General features: G+C 43.8%; 1 protein-coding gene across 1 annotated transcript; it reads left to right on the top strand.

The window, feature by feature from the left end:
• The first annotated feature begins 18,256 nt into the window (after positions 1–18,256).
• On the top strand, positions 18,257–18,820 carry LOC118720740 (thymosin beta-4-like). The gene has a single exon (XM_036441008.2). The coding sequence runs from the start codon at positions 18,313–18,315 to the stop codon at positions 18,514–18,516; it is 204 nt and encodes a 67-aa protein (XP_036296901.1). The 5' UTR covers positions 18,257–18,312; the 3' UTR covers positions 18,517–18,820.
• Positions 18,821–22,108: the final 3,288 nt, after the last annotated feature.

Here is a 22,108-nt window from a genome sequence, read left to right on the forward strand (position 1 = left end):
GAGAAAATGAGAAACTATCAAAGACAGGCAAGAAGGATCCAACATACAGATAATAGGGTCTTTAAAGAAGGCAGCCAAAGTAGGGAGCAGAATAATTGCTAAAAACTCTATTAAATAAAACTTTCCTAAAATACCATGATTGAATGTTACATATTGGAAGAGCCCCACATGTACCTGAGTATACTGACCCAGAATGACCAACACCAAGACATACTTTAGTAAAATTGCTGGTATTTAAAGAAAAAGAAAAAAATCCCTTGGGCCTCCAGTTAAGAAGAGCAGTAACTTATAAGAGAAAGCATTTATCTGTCTTCAACAGCAACACTGTATGCCAGAAGAAACAGAATAATATAGTTAAGATGCTCAAGGACAGAAAATTAGAGCCAAAAATTTTTATATCCAGAAAAATTTATCTCCAAATATAAAGGGCACAGACGCAGTACTGTTCACATGTGCAAGCACATGGTTCCCATAAACCCTCCTGAGGGGCCTTCTAGAGACCAACTTCAGACCACAGTGATGAAGGAGATGCCAGATAGGAGGATTGTTGGTGAACATAAAATTCTAGTTATCTGAAGAATTAGATTAAATGAGAGACACGACAATATGCAATAGCCATATAATCTGACAATGTAGGTGTTACATAAGTAAAAATAGGGCATAACAGGGGGATCATTTACAAAAAATTATAATTGTCTCAGCAGTCACACTTGGTGCTGGTAGTTAGATATTGCTCTGCTGAGCTATGGTATGGGTAATGTGGGACAGAACTAGTGATTCATGAAGGGATGTTCTCAGTGAGGAAAACAGAAGACAAAGATGTAACAAAGAGGGAGTCAAAGAAAATACCCCAGGAACCTTGTGTCCCCCTAAGCCCAGGTTATAGCCTTAAAATAGTATATCCTATTCAAAATCCCAGAGATTGGGGAACAGTAGGTCCCAGGTCTGGGCAGGAAATACACAAGATGACCCTGCAATGTCTGACAGCCCTGCTGGTTAGGGCCCAGCAAAGGCTACAGGGCTTCGCAGCCACCGTGGGGAGGCCCTTTCTGTCCAAAGATGGGTTGACTCACAGTTAGAAATTGCAGTGAGTTAGAAACCCATCAGAAATGTTTGAATCCATGAGTTGTGCATGGCATTTTAAAGGAAACCAAGCAAATTAATTAGTCACACTTTGAGGATGACAGGAAACTAATCCACCCTGGGTTTACCTTGAAAACCAGGTAAATTAAAGGAAACAGAGAAACTATCCTGCCTTTTTTTTTTTTTTTTTTTAATATATTTTATTGATTTTTTACAGAGAGGAAGAGAGGGGGATAGAGAGTTAGAAACATCGGTGGGAGAGAATCATCGATCAGCTGCTTCTTACACACCCCCTACTGGGGATATGCCCGCAACCAAGGTACCGTACATGCCCTTGACCAGAATCGAACCTGTGACCTTTCAGCACGCAGGCCGACGCTCTATCCACTGAGCCAAACTGGTTTCGGCTATCCTGCCTTTCTTTAAGAACTGTACCATTGTAACCCTCAGAGTCCATGAGGGGGAATGCCTCCTTATAAGATGAAAAAAGAGATAAATTAGAATATTACCATTTTGCAGCCCCCAATGAATAAGTGGATTTAGGGATTGAGCATCAGTGGCTTCTAACATGAGAGAGAGAGAGAGAGAGAGAGAGAGAGAGAGAGAGAGAGAGAGAGAGAGAGAGAGAGAGAATCCCAGTCATGTGCTTCTCAAAGCAAGAATTTTGTCTACCCACAATTCATCTGTTGAAGTCCCAATCTCCAGGACCTTAGAATATGAATGTGGAAGTATTTATGAAACTGGGCACAAAATGGGTCTGGGTAGCCTGTCACTACTTGAGCCAAATTAAGCAGAGAGAAGGTTGTATCATATGAGTGATTCAACCTCTCCTAAAATTTCTGCTCTAATACTTCCTACTATCCAGCTGATTATATAGAGATAAGGAAGTAAGGCTTCCAGCAAAAGGGAAGGGGCTGAGGGATCAGGATACGGGCTGCAGGGTCCGTGGGCCCTGTCTCTTCTTCCAGGATCTTGAAGTTCAATAACAAGGTAGCTGATTTTCTGTGATGTTAAAACCCTGTTCAGCTTGTTCCTGGGACTGGAGAATGGTCAGCGTTCCTGAGGCAAACTCCCAGAGGGGGTCAGGGTGCAGCAACCAAATAAAAATGTGCCCTGTTCTTTGTTCTCAAAATGTATTTTCTTTTCTGAGCCCTGGACCCATCCGGGCTCTGGGCTCCAAGACATTTTATCTTTTTTATAGCCTTGTTTTTCCTCCAGTTTTCCTGAAAGAAAACTTCTTATCTATAGATAGTAAAGGTGAATAATTATCACACACTTGTGGTCCTATTCCTATCACGTGCCCTTCCCCTATCATTGGGAGACAGGTGAGGAGATAAAATGAGGCCCTTTTGGTGGGGACCTACTCCAATCTGATTCGTGCCCTTAGGAGAAGAGATTAAAGAGAGCACAGATGAAAGACCACTTGGGGCCATGGGGAGAGAGGGCTGCCTACAAGCCAAGGAAAGAGGCTCCAGGAGAAACCAGCCCTGCGGACACCTAGATCTTGGGCTTCCAGTCTCCATAATTGTGAGGGATGGGGAATATAAGACATTTTTTGGATGGGGTGGGGGCGGGGCTAGCAATCTCAATCTGTGCCAGTAACCTAATGTACATCCTTTTTTTCTTTTCTTTTTTCTTTTAATATATTTTATTTATTTATTTATTTATTTATTTAAAATTTTTAAATATATTTTATTGATTTTGTACAGAGAGGAAGAGAGAGGGATAGAGAGTTAGGAACATCGATGAGAGAGAGTCATCGATCAGCTGCCTCTTGCACACCCCCTACTGGGGATGTGCCCACAACCAAGGTACATGCCCTTGACCGGAATCGAACCCGGGACCTTTCAGCCCGCAGGCCAACGCTCTATCCATTGAGCCAAACCGGTTTCGGCCTAATATACATTCTTGATAGCCTATAAGTAAGTTACTGCCCTTTTCTCCACAATCTGGTTTTGCAAGACCTGTTTTCCTACTTACTCCCAGTTTACAAAGGGGCCATAAACAAAGACTGTAACAGCTTTAGCTACAGGAAAGGTCACTGACACCACCCAGACCAGGCATTTAGATACAATCTGATTCCCCCTTCTAATCATCTCAGGAGGGGCTGTGGAAGCCCACCGCTAAAGCCTGGTAGTTAGGAAACAGAAACCAAAGGGAATCCAAGGAAAGTTTCCTCCATATTCACCCAGGATTTGGAGAACTAACCCCCTAAGGCACAGTACTAGTACATCTGAAAAGAAATGTTTTTTTCCTGGATCTTTGAATACTCTCGGAGTTTTTTTTTGTTGTTGTTGTTTTTTTTTGGTCCCCTGGTAAATTCTGTAACATGAGGAGATAAATCTCCATGCTTTTACCCCAGTCTGTGGGACTTAGCTACGGCAGCCTAAGCAAATTAATTAGGAGGAAGGGGAGAGAGAAGGGGAGGGGGAGGGAAGATTCGCAAGGCCCAGAATGGCTGCACAGATGCCGCACTGCAGGCAGGGTCTGCAGGATCTCAGGCCACTGTAAATCAAGTCCTGCTACCAAGCAGACAGGATCCAGAGTGAGCTCATAATAGGAATAGTGTCGGCCAAGCTACAGATGCTTGCCTTTAAAAGAAACACAGCACAACTTTATTTTTTGGAGCATTTTTAGGTTCACAGCAAAGTTTAGTGGCGGGTTCAGGGAGTGCCTCCCGTATGGCTATCCCATACCACAGAGGTACACCTGTTCCAATCATGAGCCCACATTGGCACCACACCCTCACCCAGCCCATCGCCACTGTGAAGGAAAGAAACATTCAAACCTGTGAAGAGTTTTTGTGAGTCTATTTGAGCCAACCTGTCAACAGTTGCGGGGAAGCAGAATCTCAATAGATGGAGATAATGCTCCGGAGAATGGCAGTTTGGAACCTAGTTTTATACATTACCATCAAAGGAAGAGATGTAAGTGGGTTACACCGATCCACTGGTGGTGGATTAGGGAGGCGGGAGAAAGCAAAGTGGGGAAACCTCTGGGATTGGGTAAAGAGTAAAATGGTAGACACATGCTTCCTTTACTTAGGGGCAGGATAGCTAACAGGCAACAATGAACTCAGTAACCATGAGGGGATTTGTGGTCTCCGAGAAAACATTCCAATGATATGTTTTCATGGACGCAAAATGACAATAGGCTCAGTTAAGGTAAAGACTGATCTTCGTCAGGGAGGATACCAGCCTAGGACATGACTGCCCACCATAAATTGCTTTTTTTAAAAATTATTATCTGTGTACATATTTTAACATTGCCCCCCCCCCCGTACATACCCTCCCACCCCAGAGTTTTGTGTCCATTGGTTGTACTTATTTTCAATTTTATTTATTTATTTATTCATTCATTCATTCATTCATTCATTTATTAAATTATTATCTGTGTACATATTTTAACAATAAATTGCTTTTTATTTAAAAGTTTTCATGTCAGACCATCCTTTGTGGATACTTGAGGCCTTCCCTGAGCTAGCTGGGCTAATATGTGGCCTCTTCTTATTGACACCACATAGTGCTTCTAAGAACTGTTACGCCCAGACTTCGTGATCCCCAAGGACCACCAGGGAGCCGAGTCCGATGCAATAAACAAAAGAGCCTTTTCCATGCTAGCATGGGCTCTGTCCCAACTCACACCGGCAGCATGGAGGAAGAGAGAGAGTGAATTTCGCCCAGTCCAGGGATTTTACTCCGGTCAGTGGTGATGTCACTGCCTCGGTTAACCCTGATTGGTTGGGTGAGGGCTAGGGTTCAATTACAGAATGGAGGATAACTCCGCCCTGCCCTCTCAGAACAAGTGTATTCTTTCTTTGGGTTGGGTGCTGAACTCTCCAATGCCACTGCTGTGAGGTATGAAGGAGTTTTTTCTGGTCTCATTGCCCAGAAGCGAAGGAGGTGGGAATGGAGGTGGAGGTGGCATTGGGGAACCAGGAGGACAATCCCTGAGCCATTCTGGCACCTGAGCAGGAGAGCCAGAGGGGTGAGAGGCTGCTCAGGGTCAGTGGGAGTCGCCAAACTTCCAAGGGCTGATGGGACCTGGCAGCCTAAGCCAGTCTGGCTCAGGGGCCCAGGCGGTTGCAGCTCCTGGTTCTGGCTGCTCTGCTGCCTCCACAAACAGAGGCTTAGTTTCTTTGGGCTCTGCTCTCTGATTTGCAAAATAAAGCAGGGTATTCTGCAAGCCCAGCATGTCAGGGGAAAGCATGAAGATCGGTCTGAATTAATGTATCTCCAGAGCCAGGAGAGGGCTTGGCAAGGGATGAGACAAGCGGCTCCTGTCATCCTGAACTTGAACTCTCAGCACGGTAGGGCCATTGCCCTGGGCCAGACACCGCTTTAAGCACTTTGCCCTCATCAGCCCCCCAAGCTCTGCCCTCACATCTGCAGGCACAGCAGCCAGGCTGGTGTGCAGGAATCCTGGGCTTTCCCACCCTGCAGGGTCCGGAGGCCACTGCACTCAGGGCAGGAGGATGTCCTATTGTTCTGATTCTGGACTGAAGAGCTGAGCGACTCAGAACTCCGGTTAGAGTTAGGCCCACCTCCTCCACAGTCCTGAAAGGTCACTATGAAACTGGCCAACCAAGGGGTCCGAGCTGCCTGTCACTACTTGAGCCAATTCAGCAGAGACAGGGATGAATCATAGATGAACATTTATTCCAATAACGCCGGCAGCCTGCAAATCATCCACAAAAATCTGCTCTACGCCTCCCCATAAATCAGCTGCTTTTATGGGATACAAGGACAAAGATTACATGGGGAAGTAGGCAAAAGGAATAGGAGTGGGTATAATGGTTACAGATTACAGACAATGTGGGTAATGTGGGTTGGGGGGTTAAAGGGCAGGGGGCCTCCGGGACTCCATTGTTTCCTTTCTGCTACAAGGCTGCTGGTTTTTCCATGATAATAGGGAGTTCCTGGATGCGGAGGATGGACCGAATTTCCAAGTGAGCTTCCAGACCCCACTGTACAACTCCCAGCCAGGGTAGGATGTATTTTCTTTAATCAGAACAAAACAATCAAGGTCAACAGAGCATGACTAATATTTCTTTTTTTATTTATTTATTTTTCTCTTTTTATTTCTTATAACTAATTGCTAGTCCCCAGTATTCTATCTCTGCCCCTTACAATTACAGCTTTACTGTGGTCTCTGATTCAGAGTCCGAAACGCTTTGAGCTCATTTTCTGATCACAGTGAAATCCGGGTAAAACTGGGTGAAATCACTAACCCTCTGGTTCTGTGTGGCCTTGGCCCCCGAGCAGAAGAAAAGGGACGTTACAAATTACCGTATTTTTCGGACCATAAGACGCTCCGGACCATAAGATGCACCAGTTTTTAGAGAAGGGAAATGAAGAAAAAAAAATTCTGAAACAAATAGTGTCCTAAAATATTTTATGTGCATTAAAACCCAACATCACAGTCATAAACACATGTAATCAACCCTGTAAACAGCAGCATTTAGAACCATTTTAGAGCTGGGCAAGCACACAGAGACCACACAGAGCCGGGCAAGTAAAAAAACTTTTTTTTTAAAGTATATGTGTAGGCTATATTTGGACCATAAGACGCAGGGACATTTTCCCCCCACTTCTGGGGGGGGGGGGAAAGTGCGTCTTATGGTCCGAAAAATACGGTACTCAGACATTTCAAAGATAGGTTATAATAGGTACAAAAGAACAGATAGGCTCAGTCAAGGTAAAGGTTGACCTTGTCAGTGAAGATACCGGCCTAAGAGGTGACCACCCACCATAACTGCTTTTAGTTAAAGTTTCATTTCAGACCATCCTTTGTGGTGACTTTAGGTTTCTGAAAACCGCCATGCAGGCCTTCCCTGAGCTTGTCAGGTCAGCATGTGGCCCCTTTCGTCCACAGACCTAGTAGCAGAGGGAATCAGGTCAGTTTGGGAAGTATATTTTGTATAGAGTTTTACCCAAATGGTATTGTTAACGTTCTGTTAGGTGAAAATCTGTAATTAGTATGTTTTATATTTTTTATCTTGTTATTTTCAGAGAGAGAGAGAGAAACAATGATGAAAGAGGGTCATTGATCAACTGCCTTCTGCACACCCACTACTGGTGATCGAGCCCGAAACCCGGGCGTGTGCTCTGATCAGGAACCAAACCTGGGGCCTTTCAGTCTGACAACGTTCTAACCACTGAGCCAAACCAGCTAGGGCTGTTTTATGTGTATGTGTTTTTGTGGTTGTTTTTTTTAATTTGACCAGTGGTATTAATATGAAAATAGTAACACGTGTTATAGTATAAATTTTTTTGTCTGATGTCAGTAAGTAGTTTAGTATTATGTGTTATTTAATGTTATTTTGGCTAGTGAGTCTAAAGACTTTGAAAGTAGTTGGAAATTTTTTTCTGCTTCATGTGTGATAACAGTTATGAATGTAGTTATTTTTTTGTAGTTATGGTATTATAAGTTATCCCACCTGCAAGTCCTATGGCTGCCAATTAAGGCTATAATATTGGCAATTATACAAGTAAGTCTAATTGTATGTTTTTCTGTTTGTGTATAGGATTAAAAAACTTGATTTGTTGTTGTTGAGGGGTTAATACATTTTATTGTTTAGAATTCTGAAGTTTGCTCTGACTGGTTTGGCTCAGTGGATGGAGCATCGGCCTGCGGACTGAAGGGTCCCAGGTTTGATTCTGGTCAAGGGCATGTACCTTAGTTGTGGGCACATCCCCTGTAGGAGGTGTGCAGGAGGCAGCTGATCGATGTTTCTCTCTCATTGATGTTTCTAACTCTCTTTCCTTCTCCTTTCCTCTCTGTAAAAAATCAATAAAATACATAAAAAAGAAAAAGAAAAAGAATTCTGAAGTTTTAGGGTTGAGGCTTTGTAAAGCAATGCCCCCTTGTGGGGTTTTGTCTAGGAATATGGTTAAGTATAAATATTTAATTTTGCTTTGAGTTAATGTGGAATTAAAATGAGAGTGATTTAGTGATTTTAGGTTAGTTATGACGCGTAAGGCATGGTGGTTCTAGTTAGAATAATTATTTTTTAGGATGATGTTTCTAAAGAGTGGACTACCTGGTAATATTTATCATTAGATTTTTGTGTGGTGTCATTGTATATTGATGTCATTAATAACATTACGTGGGGTTTTTTAAATATATTTTATTGATTTTTTTATAGAGAGGAAGGGAGAGGGATAGAGAGTTAGAAACATCAATGAGAGAGAAACATCGGTCAGCTGCCTCCTGCACATCTCCTATTGGGGATGTGCCCACAACCAAGGTACATGCCCTTGACCGAAATCAAACCTGGGACCTTTCAGTCCACAGACGGACGCTCTTTCCACTGAGCCAAACTGGTTAGGGCAGTGGTCGGCAAACTGCGGCTCTCGAGCCACATGTGGCTCTTTGGCCACTTGAGTGTGACTCTTCCACAAAATACCACGGCCTGGACGAGTCTATTTTGAAGAAATGGTGTTAGAAGTTTAAATTTAAAAAATTTGGCTCTCAAAAGAAATTTCAATCATTGTATTGTTGATATTTGGCTCTGTTGACTAATGAGTTTGCCAACCACTGGGTTAGGGCAACATTAAGTGGTTTTACAGTATAATTGTTGGCATTTGGTCTGGCATTAAATTTTTTTATTATAGGTTTTTATGAAATAATGTTTTATCTTTGAAATAGCAGGTAGCATTTTGTTGTGGGCTATATCTAGATTAGATAGATAGATAGATGATAGGTAGATAGATAGATAGATAGATACTGGTAGGTAGATAGATAGATAGATCTATAAGACTTTGTGCCAAACCTGACTATAATGAGTTTGTGTATATAATTAAAAATTCCATTGGAGAAAAAGTTAGTGTAGAGATTAGTATAGAGAATGGTGGTTATGGGTTTAAAGCGCACATGTCAAACACAAGGCCCGCGGGCCAAATCCGGCCCGCCAGGCCTTGCAATGTGGCCCGCACCGCGCTGTCATCACTGCACTCTGCTGCGTTCCATCACAATGACGCGCGGTGACATAGGAGGCTTGTGATCTCGCTGGCTGCCTCCCTGTACTTGCTATCTATTACGCATGTGCATAGATAACAAGTCACGCGAGATTCAGGAGGCGTGACCTATAGTCCGGCATCCGATGTGGTTGTGCGGGTGGCAGAGCAGAGGAGAGAGTGAGTGTGCGGGCATAAAAAATACACAGCAGAAGCTGCCAGTTCCTGGCATAAAGTGCAGGCATAAAAATCGCAACAGAATCTGCTATCTGTACCCAGCCAGGCATTTATTGACTGACTTTTTTTTTCTCCACTCCATCTGCCAAATCAAGCTATCCCTGTGCAGTTTTCAACTTTTTCCTTCTAACGCAGATTTCCAATAAACTACATCTTTTACTGCCAATATTGATCCCAAAATGTCCAGGAAAAGAAAAGTTGACGGTGAAGGCAGACAATTTAATGACAAATGGGAAAATGAATACATGTTTGTGCTTAGAGAGGGCAAACCAGTGTGTATATTGTGTTATGAGACAGTGTCGGTGATGAAAGAGTACAATATACATCGTCATTTTGACACCAAACATAATGTTAAGTATGGCAAATATACTTTGGAAGAAAAGCATAAAATTGTTAAAGAACTAAAAGGCAAACTACAATCACAGCAGCAAATGTTTACAAAGACTACAGCGAAAAATGATGCTGCAGTGAAAGCAAGCTTTATAGTGGCTGAAGAAATTGCCTGTACTTCAAGGTGTTTTTCAGAGGGTGCCTTTTTGAAGCAATGCATGCTAAAAGTGTGTGAGCAAGTATGCCACTTACAGAGACCAGATACAGAGTTTTCAAAATGTCAGTTTGTTAAGAAACACCATTGCAGATAGAGTTCAAGAACTATCAGGAAATCTATCATCACAGCTGGCCGATCAGGCATGCAGTTATCTTGCTTTTTCACTTGCTATCGATGAAAGCACAGACAACACTGATACAGCGCAGCTGTCCATCTTTATACGTGCTACGAAGACCGACCTCTCTGTCACTGAGGAACTTTTGGATGTAGCTGCCATGCATGGGACGACGACTGGTAGAGATATATTTGAGGCTGTGGAGAAATCTATAAATAATTTTAAATTACCCTGGGAAAAGTTGGTGGGGCTAACTACCGATGGCGCACCTTCAATGTGCGGAGAAAAGAAAGGCTTGGTTGGACTAATGAAGGAAAGAATGCAAAAAAGTCACTGTCACACACCCTTGATTACTTATCATTGCATTATCCACCAAGAGGCTATGTGTGGAAAATTTCTGGACATGAATGACATAATGACCACAGTCATTAAAACTATTAACTTTATACGGGCACGTGGCCTGAATCATCACCAGTTCCAGCAGTTTTTACAGGAGGTGGGTGCAGAGCATGGAGACGTGCCATACCACACAGAAGTAAGATGGCTGAGCAAGAGCGCAGTCCTCAAAAGATTTTTTGAGCTCAGAGAACAAATTGCTCTTTTCATGGAAAGTAAAGGAAAGCCCTTGCCTGAACTGTCGGATCCCGCCTGGCTATGTGATTTTGCTATGATGTGTGACATATGCGAGCATCTCGCCCAACTGAATCTGAAGCTGCAGGGACGCAAACAAGTCATCACGAAGATGTCTGACATGATCACAGCATTCCAGCGTAAACTTCAACTATGGAAGTCCCAACTGGAACAGGACAATCTTGCCCACTTTCCCGTTTGTTTGAGTATCTCAACCACTATTTCTGGTACTTTTCCTTGCAGTCGGCTGGCTACCAAAGTTAGCCGTTTACTAAGTGAATTTGAGCGGCGCTTCTCTGACTTTAGAACACAGCACTCAGGCTTTGACATCTTTGCCAATCCTTTTACAGTTGATGTCAACAATGTGCCCCATCACCTTCAGATGGAGATAATCGAGCTTTAGTCTGACAGTGGCCTGAAATCAAGGTTTCAGGATGTTGAAATTGAGGACTTCTACCCTCTACTGCCCCCTGACTCAATGCCAGAGCTCCGACTTCATGCTGCCCGTATTCTATCCATGTTCGGGAGCACCTATCTTTGTGAACAGATGTTTTCAATAATGAATCTGAACAAAAACAAGCACAGATCACGCATTACCGATGACAACCTCCATGCTGTTTTGCGGGTTGCTACAGCCCAAGAAATAAAACCGAACATTGACTCATTGATCCGGGGAAAACGGTGTCAGACATCTAGCCAGAAAACAAAACAATGAGCATTTTAGGTACATTCCAATATTACTGTTTTGCTTGATACCAATATTACTGTTTTGCTTGATAGCATGTGAGTTGGTTAACAGCACTGTTAAGGAAAAAATTGTTCCACTCATTTTAAATTCACATTTCTGGTTAACATTGTCAGTTTATGACTGTTCAGTAAACCATTCGGCCCGCGATTTAGGCTGGATTTTAGATTTTGGCCCCTTCTCTGATTGAGTTTGACACCCCTGGTTTAAAGTGTTAATGTTTAGTGGAGTTACTTGGGATTGCAGAAACTTGAATAGCTGTATTACGGGTAGATAAAGGAGCTTGTTAAGGCAGTTTAGAAGGGTATTAGTAGGACCAGCAGGTTGTACTAATACAGTAGTCTATGTGTCTGAAATGGGTTGTTGGTGACATATTTAATAATTGGATTTAGATATCTGTGATAATATTTTGGGGGTTGTTAGGTAGAGAGAATTATTTTGTCACATTATAGTTAGAGATGGATAGTAGTAATAATTACTAAAAGTATGTATATGGTCTGTTTTATTTTGGAATGATGTATTCAGTTGGCAATTTCAGGTATTTTGGTTGTCGTAAGAGTGGAAAGCAAGACAGGGTATTTGCTTCCATAAGGGTGGGAGCTGTGAATCAGGAGATCCAGCTCTCCAGGTTTTAATGAGGATCTGGGAGCCAGGCTCATATAAAAGAGGGAAATTAGTAGTTGTGGGATCTATTTGGTGACCGTATTCTTGCAAGGCTTGTTGAAATTTGGCTAATGATCTGAAATAATGGGTGGCTGTAGCTATTTTTTCATTAAATAGAAGGTGAGGATAAAGGAAGGGTCTCAAAGGGGCTTCACTGGCGTTAAGTTGGGCTGGCTGGAGTCCTTAAAAGAACAATAGGAAGGATTTGTAGTCAATTTTATTTGATTGTTGTTATTGTTTTTGTTGTTTTGCAAATTTTGCAAGTTTTTTTTCTTAATAATCTGATTAGCATTTTTAATTTTTTCTGAGGATCCAGGTCTCCAGGCCGAGTGTAAGTGCCAGTGGACTCCCAGCGCCTTTCAGACTCGCTGTGTAATATGGACAGTGAAGGAAGGCCTTTGTAATGACCTGAGAGGTCCACATTGAGGAATCGTTTCTTTTGAGGATTTTTGACTACCTACTGGGTTCTTTCTGTCCTGGTGGGAAAGGCTTCTCTCCAACTGGTACAGATGTTAACAAAGACGAGTAGATGTTTTGGCCTTGACATGAGGGTGTTTGAATGAAGTCAACTTGCCAGTCTTCCCCTCAGTAGAGTCCTCTTTGAGCCGGTTTCCTGAAGGAGAAGGCTTGGGTTCCTCCTCCTTTATTTATGGCGCACAGGGCACAGTTCTGACGAACCTGACGGGTGGTTTGCATTAGGCCCTTTTTAGTAAAAAGACATCGACACACTTTTTACCTAAAACGTATTCCACGTAAAATGGCAGGAGTCGAGTCACTTTTTAATAACTTTCCATTGTGGGGTTTGGAAGGTGAGTGAGATTTTCTTGCTGGCATAGTTTTCCATGGTTTTGATCTATTGTTGTTTGACCCAATTAATTTTCTCCTGGTTTATACTGAGGGGTTGGGGCCTTCTCCAGGACGGTTGGAATTAAAGGCCCTAACAAGCATGTCAAACTCGCAGCCCAAGTTTGACATGCTTGCCCTAGGAGGGAACCTTGAGTAGAAGCCACTCTTTTAGTAGAGACATTGGCAAACGTATCTTTGTGTTATTTTTTTATGTCCCTTGTAGTGTATGATTTGGGGCTGTTGGGGGTGGGGGGGGTGCCTAAGTTTATAGTTCGAAGGAATTTAAGAATTTGAGGCCCATGTTTAATAGGGGTATTCCTGGTCTTGAGTTCTTTCCTCCCTCCCTCCCTCCCTCCCTCCCTCCCTCCCTCCCTCCCTCCCTCCCTCCCTCCCTCCCTCCCTCCCTTCCTTCCTTCCTTCCTTCCTTCCTTCCTTCCTTCCACAGGCCGATGCTCAATCCACTGAGCCAAACTGGCTAGGCCTTTTTTCTTTCTTTTTAAATAGCAGGCCTGAGTATGAAGTACTAGAAATGCATATTTAGAGTCAATGTAAATATGATTCTTTTTCCTTTTCCTAATTTAAGGGCTTTTGTTAGGGGTGTTAGTTTAGCTGGCTGGGCAGAAGTCCCGGGGGAGGGGGGGGGGGGAGGCTCGAGCCTCAGCGACCTGTTGAGATGTGACAATTGCCAATTGTGTAACCAGCCGAGTACATCCCGTTCCTGATGAAACTATTTTTATTAGAGAGCCGGACCTCGTCCACCTTGTCTGGTGGCTGGTCCTCCCAGTCTCTCCTGCGGCATAGGTTTGACTGATAATTTTGTTGTAGGAATGGGGGGTCTCATTCTCTCCTGAGGGGCGGATATTCGGGTAGTTGCAATCAGAGTGGAGTAGTGCTTTATCCTGGCTTGGGGGTTTTTAAATATTAAAATTTGGTATTTTAGTATTTTGCTGTAAGTCAGTAGGGATCCTATGTTTTGTATGGGAGTTTATCTGGTGGGAGGAATAAAGGGGGATTTTTGTCTACAAGTAATTTTGGAGGCCTCCTCTGCTACGGCGCAGTTGCTATAATTATTTTAAGGCAATGAGGCCATCCCCGGGGCATGGAGCCTAAGTTTTTGGAGAGGTTCCCAATAGGTTATTTTATGGGCCCTAGATTTGGGGTTAGAATCCCTACCGCTACCCCCTGCTTTTTAGTTGGAAAGGCTTTTGGGGTTTAGTTGCCCAAGAGCAGGCGCCTTTATTAGAGCTGCCTGTAATGGGGTCTGTTTTTGTTTCTCATTTTAGGGCAGAGGAATTTGCCCAGGTTCTGATCTGAGAGCCTGATAGAGAGGCTTTGCTATTTTCCCATGCCCTGGGATCCCGAGTCTGCAGTGACCCGTCAGCCCGGGAAAACTCGGAACTGTTCTTGGGATCTGGAATTTGCTATATGTCCTGTATTCTTTTTGGAGACAATTTCCAATTAATAATTCTTAGAAGCCTCAATCCTCAATACCCCAGACAAGCAAACAACCAGCGTTTCTTAGATTGACACCCATGAATATGTTTTAAACATATTAGTTTCAAAGCACACTTCCCACAGAGCAAAAGACATTATAACAACTTCAAATCCACCTTGCAGACTTTTTGCAGTGTAGGTAAAAGCAAGCGATCCAGCAATCAAAGTTGTAATGAGTTAACTTGATCTGCACACATGGCTAAGTTTTCCCCAGAAACTTGTACTTTAATATAAATATATAGATAGATAGATAGATAGATAGATAGATAGATAGATAGATATATTGGGTCGGCAACTAAGTAATTAATTTTCTTTTTTAAAGAAAATCAAAGACAATTTTTTCATGGAACTAAATAACTTTATTCTGTAATGTATTGCCCATTTTGATCAATGACCTTTTGCCATCTTTCAGGCAGCATCATAATCCCACGTTCAAAAAACTTCTGGTTTTTATTAGCAAAAAACTGAATCAGGTACAATTTGACATCATCATCATTATTGAAATTTTTACCATTCAAGGAGTTTTGTAAAGATCGAAACAAAAAGTAATAGATGGTGCAAGGTCAGGACTATATGGTGGATGTGGCAAAACATCCCAACCAAGCTCCATTAATTTTTGCCGAGTGACCAAAGATGTGTGTGACCTTGCATTGTCATGATGGAATACAACACCTTTTCGATTTGTCAATTCGGGCCGCTTTTCTTCAACTGCATTGTTTAATTTCATTAGTTGTTCAATGTAGACATCAGAACTGATCGTTCGGTTGGGTGGTAAGAGTTCAAAGTAGACAATTCCTTTGTAATCCCACCAAACTGATAACAAAACCTTCTTTTGATGAATATCAGCTTTTGATGTTGTTTGAGTTGGTTCACCTGGCCTGCTCCACGATCTTTTCCGCTTGATATTGTTGTAAACAACCCATTTTTCATCGCCAGTTATCAGTCGTTTTAAAAATGGATCATTTTCATTACGTTTCTTTAGCAAATCGCAGCTGCTAATGCGTTGCGTTAACTGTGATTCTTTCAGTTCGTGAGGAACCCATGTATCGAGTTTTTGAACATAGCCAAGTTGTTTTAAGTGATTTTCAATGCATGTATGTGATACATGAAGCTTCTCTGCAATCTCACGTGTTGTACTGTGACAGTCCGAATTGATTATTGCTTTGATTAGGGCGTCATCAACTTCAACTGGACGACCAGAGCGTTTTTCATCTTTGAGTGAAAAATCACCAGAACGAAATTTGGCAAACCAATTTTGACACTGCCGTTCTTTTAAGGCTTCGTCACCATAAACAGCACATAACTTTTTATGAGCTTGCGATGCGTTTTTCCCTTTGCGGAAATAAAAAAGCAAAATATGACGAAAATGTTCCTTTTGATTTTCCATTTTTCAACGAACGCCAAACGAAAACTACAAAACAGATCAAAAAACTTTTTTTACTGATTAACAGCTGAATAGCCAACTATCAAATAACAAAATGTGTTTTACATTTGTACTACATCTGCAAACCTAAAAATTCAACTGAAGCCATATATGTGTGAAACCCGCAATTACTTAGCTGCCGACCCAATAGATATATATATATATATATCTATATATATCTATATATATATATATATATATATATATATATATATATATATATATATATTTATTTTTTTTTTTTTTTTACAGAGAGCAAGGGAGAGGGGAACAGAGTTAGAAACATCAATGAGAGTTTAAAACCGGTTTGGTTTTAAAATCGGTGATTCTCACCGGGACCGGTTTGGCTCAGTGGATAGAGCGTCGGCCTGCAGACTGAAGGGTCCCGGGTTCGATTCCGGTCAAGGGCATGTACCTTGGTTGCGGGCACATCCCCAGTGGGGGGTGTGCAGGAGGCAGCTGATCGATATTTCTCTCTCATTGACATTTCTAACTCTCTGTCCCTCTCAATTCCTCTCTGTATAAAATCAATAAAATATATTTAAAAAATAAATAAAATAAAATCGATGATTCTCTCTCATTGATGTTTCTAACTCTCTATCCCTCTCTCTTCCTCTCTGTAAAAAATCAATTAAAAATGTTAAAAAAAAAAAAAAAGAAAAGAAAAAAGAAAGAAAGAAAGAAAAAAAGAAAGAAAGAAAGAAAAGAAACATTGATCAGCTATCTCCTGCACACCCCCTACTGAGGATGTGCCTTCAACCAAGGTACACACCCTTGACCGAAATCGAACCTGGGACCCTTCAGTCCATAGGCAGACGCTCTGTCCACTGAGCCAAACCGTTTGGGGTGAAACTCATACTTTTATTAAAGATGGCCAGACTAGAGTTTTGACCAGGTACTTGCATTTCAAAGATCATAGGGACCACGGGAGAGCACTGTTATAAATCCAAACCTTGCAGTCCTCCTTCATCCTGTTTGGTGATCTGCCGCCCTAATGTATGGGAAATGCCTGATCTACCGCTCCATCCTACTCCAAATCCTCGCCAGCACGTGGTGTGGTGTGAACACCGGGGCAGGCTGTGCCCCTCAGGCAAGGACATTCCCTCCCTGACTCTCCTAACATTCCACTGAAGGCCCGAATCCCCTCTGATCCCCACAGGACCACTGTAAGGAGCTGGAAGAAATCAGGCCTGTGAGGGTCAAGTCCAAGGAGGCATTGAGCTCACGTATGGTTGGGTCCGTCTGGGGGAGGGGACACCAAGAATGGCACATCAGCTGAAACCGGTTTGGCTCAGTGGTAGAGCATCGGTCTGTGGACTGAAGGGTCCCAGGTTCAATTCCGATCAAGGGCATGTACTTTGGTTGTGGGCACATCCCCAGTGGGGGCGGGAGGGGGGGTGCAAGAGGAGGCTGGTTGATGTTTCTCTCTCATCGTTTCTAGCTCTCTATCCCTCTCCCTTCCTCTCTGTGGAAAAAAATAAATAAATAAAAATAAAAAAAAAAGAATGACACATCAGCCAGCCTGGGCCAGGATCTGAAGAACTTAGCGCCCCTCTACCCTCAACCTCAAGCAGGAGGAGGAAAAAGGAAGCAAAGTTTGAGCAGATCTCAGTGATAGAAATCCTAACATTTTGACGTCTGCATCCCTTGCCCATGGGTTGTTTTGATTTTCTGAGTGAAACCCAGTGACCTTTGGGCAGTTGGCAAAGGCATCAGAGTGTTGGGAGAGGAGCCTTGAAGGGGGGCCTGGCCTCAGTAAGATTTTCTCACAGAGATTCTCTCTAGTTTTCTACAGCAAAGAATTCATCTCGCCAGCCTCTCGATGCCACATGGATGTGCGTCTCAAATGGTGTCCTGGGTCAGCGTTTCAGCTGTGGGGTTAGGGGGAGAATATGGAGGGTGGACATCAGTGATACAGAGCTAATGTGAACGTTCTGGGGTAGACGTTTTCAAATGCTATTTCAGGTAACCTGGGGGTACAAAAGGGCCAGCCACAGAAGGAGTGGGGGATGAACAACATAAACTGATGAACAAAAATAGAGCCAGAGTCATAGATGTAATACATAGACCATCATAGACCATCCAACCTCAGAGGGAAGGCAAGGGAAGGTGGGAGGAAAGGATAAGAGATCAACCAAAGGACATGTATGCATGCATCTGAGGGCACGTGCTGGGGGGTGGGAGCAGCTGGGGAGAGGTCATTGGGGGAAAAAGGAAACTTAAGTAACACTTTAAACAATAAAGGATTTAAATTATTTAATTAAGAGTGAAGGGACTTTCTCTAATTAATGGGATTTTCAAAGAGGCTTTAATTCCTACTATCACTCGAGATTCTAGATGATTCCTGCCCAGAGAACTCTCTATCTTCACATCGCAGTACTGTGCAAAACACTGCAGCAAAGCCTGCAGTTTATACTAAAGAGTGAGTGACTAATACGTAGAATCTTGATAATGAGGCAATTATAGAGATAAGGAGGCCAGTGGATGCCTCTATGGGGGAGACTGGGCAGCAGTCACTGAGGAGATAGGATTTCTCTCGTTCCCACTCTATGCTCGACTTCCTCTGCAACCATGTCTGACAAATCCAATATGGCAGAGATTGAGAAATTCGAAAAGTCAAAATTGAAGAAGACAGGAACGCAAGAAAAAAACACACTGCCTTCAAAAGACACGATTGAACAGGAGAAGCTAGCAGGCAGGAGCCGCCAAGATGCACTGTGTATTCCACAAGTATTGCCTTCTAATTTTACTTCTTTTAGCTGTTTAACTTTGTAAGACGCGAAGAGGTTGGATCAGTTTAAATGACTGCGCTGCCCCTTTTCACATCAGCACTACCGACTACTGCGCCTGCCGTTCCCCTCTGCCTGGCTGGCTGGCGGGGAAGGGGGGAACTTGCATGTGGGTGAAGGAACGAGCTGGGTGGGAAGAGGATGAAATCTAGAGTAAACACCAAACTGGTCCAAGGGGTTCTGCGGGCTGTAAAATGCAGTTTAATCAGGGTGCCATTTTTTTGTTAAAATTATTTTAATTATTGGAATGCACAATTTTTGAATATGCAAATAAAAAATTTTAAAACGTGGGGGAGTGGGGGAGGATGGGGGAAGGCCAGTATCTCAGTTGGTTGGGTAGAATGTCAAATGGATGCCCTTTGGCCATTTTCATCATTTCATCATTTCACCCAAAGGCATTTAAGATAAGGAGGACTATGATCAAAGGTGTCTTTTCTCCCAAGAGCCTGGGGTGGAATGATCCAGGGCCTGCGTGAGAAATGAGCTACACCTATATGCAACCTCATACCGCACATGAGATCCTGAATGGGACCAGACAAGGACATTATTGGGAAAACCAGCAAAGTCCAAATAAAGCTTGAAATGTAGCTAACTGTCAAATCCCAATGTTAGTTTAAGGGTTTTGGCCAATGTACCATGGCCATGGGAAAGGAAACCACAAGAACTATTGGGTCCAATGGTTAAGCCCTGACCCAAGAACCAGGCTGTTGCGGTTCAAATCCAGGTCAGGACACAGGTCCCAGTTGCCATCTCTATCCCAAAGGGGGGCATGCAGGAGGCAGCCGATAATGATTCTCTCTCATCATTGTTTCTATTTCTCTCGCCCTCTCCCTTCCACTCTCTGAAATCAATAAAAACATATTTTAAAAAAGGACTATTGGAATTATCTTGGCAACTTTTCTGCAAATCCATAATTATTCCAAAATAAGAAAAATGTATTTAATTTCATAATAATTTTTATTTTTATTTTTATTTTTTTAAATATATTTTATTGATTTTGTACAGAGAGGAAGGGAGAGAGATAGAAAGTTAGAAACATTGATGAGAGAGAGAGTCATCGACCAGCTGCCTCTTGCACACCCCCCACTGGGGATATGCCCGCAACCAAGGTACATGCCCTTGACCAGAATCGAACCCGGGACCTTTCAGTCCCTAAGCCGACGCTCTATCCATTGAGCCAAACCGGTTTCGGCTAATTTCATAATAATTTTTAGAAGCCACAGGTGAGAGCTAAGAGGCTGGAGAAAGTGGGGAGAGGGGCAGGTCCGGTGGGTGGAGGGCTGGAGAGGGGGAACAGGGAGACCAGATTGTAAATGCTGCTGAGGAAGGAGGTGGAGAGGAGGCTTGGCTTAGTCTGTAGGAAGCCAGAGGTCAAGCTCTGGCACTACAAGCACTTGGATGACGAGATGAGGATGTTGATGGAAGGATTAGGATCATAAAATCCTCAAACAGTTGGCCTGGACCCTGAGCCCTGGGCAATCGCTTTAGTTGGCAGGCAGAAAGGGGACTTTTTTTTTTTTTTTTTTTTTTAAATATATTTTCATGATTTTTTTACAGAGAGGAAGGGAGAGGGACAGAGAGATAGAAACATCGACTCGAGAGAACCATAGATCAGCTGCCTCTTGCGCACCCTTTACTGGGGATGTGTCCGCAACCAAGGTACATGCCCCTGACCAGAATCGAACCCGGGACCCTTCAGTCCACAGGCTGATGCTCTATCTACTAAGCCAAACCGGTTTCGGCTAGAAAGGGGACTTTTGAATCCATTTGTTTCAGAACAGTTGAGCAAATCAGTCTTCGGGGGTTTCTATAGATACCTGATGACACTGGATGATGGTAAAGCCAGGGATTGCAAACATCCGGTATTTGCTTGGCCTCCTCTCCCCAGCTCCTCTGTCCTCTGTCTGGATTATGAAAACCTGACAGACTCTACTGGGGGCCCAGGGTGCCAGCCACACTCACCCCTCAGGGTATTGTGTGTGAGTAAATGTGAAAACTGGGGGCTTCGTTTCATCCTGTAAAACCATTACTATCTAGTCAATCAGTGCTGAAGCCTCTTTTAAGAAATAGAGAAGACAGCTGAAACCGGTTTGGCTCAGTGGATGGAGCGTCGGTCTGTGGACTGAGGGGTCCCAGGTTCGATTCTGGTCGGGGGCATGTACCTTGGCTGCGGGCGCATCCTGGGTGGGGAGTGTGCAAGAGGCAGCTGATCAATGTTTCTAACTAGCTCTATCCCTCTCTCTTCCTCTCTGTAAAAAAATCAATAAAAATATATTTAAAAAAAAGAAATATAGAAGACAAAAATGCAGCTTCTAATCATTACCTATCTGGGAGCGAGCAGTGAGATCCCAGCGGCTGCCTTTCTGAGCCATCACAGCCAGCCTGTGTAAGGCCGAGTGCACAGCCGCAGGACTGCTGGGCTCCCACGGACTCTGCCTGCGACGCCCGCAGCAGGCCAGGCTCCGTGGCACACGAGCTTGGGACCTGCTCCCTCCGCTGCCCAGATGCTTTCCCGCGGGCTCAGCCCTGGCGCTGGCTGGCCGGACAGCCTTCCTCCTGGGCCCCAGGACGCGAAAAGGGTTGATGCAAAGCTGGTGTCACGTGGCCTCCAGGGGATGCCGCTGTGCGTGTGCAGAGGCTGCCCTCTGCTGGCTGGCTGGCGGCTCTAACATTGCCGGGCTCCGCGCTTCTACTCAACTTCCAGGCCAAGTTGCATCAGCCTGGGGAGAGGCGGGGGGAGGGCGGGGGAGGGGTGTGTGTGTGTCAATGAGAGTGAGGTTTGGCCGGATGAAGTAGGCTCACTGCTAAACCAAAGCGCTGTTGGGAGGGTGTAGGTGGTGGGGTGAAGCTTACCTCTCAGGCTCCTTTCTCATTGCTGTGGGAACTGTGTCCACAGCCCGTACACATCCCTGGCACCCATTAGAACCAAGGTGCTGCTCAGCACTAGGAAAGAAGCTCCCGCTGCTGTTGCTGAGCCCAGGCCCTGAGGTCTGACCCTCTTTGCCCACGCCCTTGGCCCAAGAAAGGGTCCGGTCTACTCCACCCTAGCCACCTGGACCCGGACCAAAGTGGTTTCACATTAAGAGAAAATAAGACATCGCCTTAACTGGTTTGGCTCAGTGGGTAGAGCGTCCGCCTGCGGACTGAAGGGTCCCAGGTTCCATTCCTGTCAAGGGCATGTACCTTGGTTGTGGGCACATCCCCAGTAGGGGGTGTGCAGGAGGCGGCTGATTGATGTTTCTCTCTCATTGATGTTTCTGACTTTCTATCCCTCTCCCTTTCTCTCTGTAAAAAATTCAATAAAATGTATTGAGAGAGAGTGAGAGAGAGAGAGAGAGAGAGAGAATGAGACATCATTGTCAACTGAAGTATATTGTCACAAAGAAATGCAGACCTCTTCCCAGATATTGGGCCTGGGTTAAAGGATAGAAATGGGAGGGTGGGGATGCTCACTTCACCAAGTACCTGATGTTAACGTAAAAAAACACTGAAACCTGTAAAGAATTTTTGTGCGTTTATTTGAGCCAAACTGTCGACGTGTGCCGGGAAGCAGAACCTCAACGAATTGAGATAATGCT

The sequence above is a fragment of the Pipistrellus kuhlii genome, unplaced genomic scaffold (assembly GCF_014108245.1).
Source record: "Pipistrellus kuhlii isolate mPipKuh1 unplaced genomic scaffold, mPipKuh1.p scaffold_m20_p_17, whole genome shotgun sequence".
Lineage (NCBI taxonomy): Eukaryota > Metazoa > Chordata > Mammalia > Chiroptera > Vespertilionidae > Pipistrellus > Pipistrellus kuhlii.

Coding starts and splice junctions, on each gene's coding strand:
- LOC118720740 (XM_036441008.2), top strand. CDS start 18,313: ATGTCTGACAAATCCAATATGGCAGAGATTGAGAAATTCGAAAAGTCA.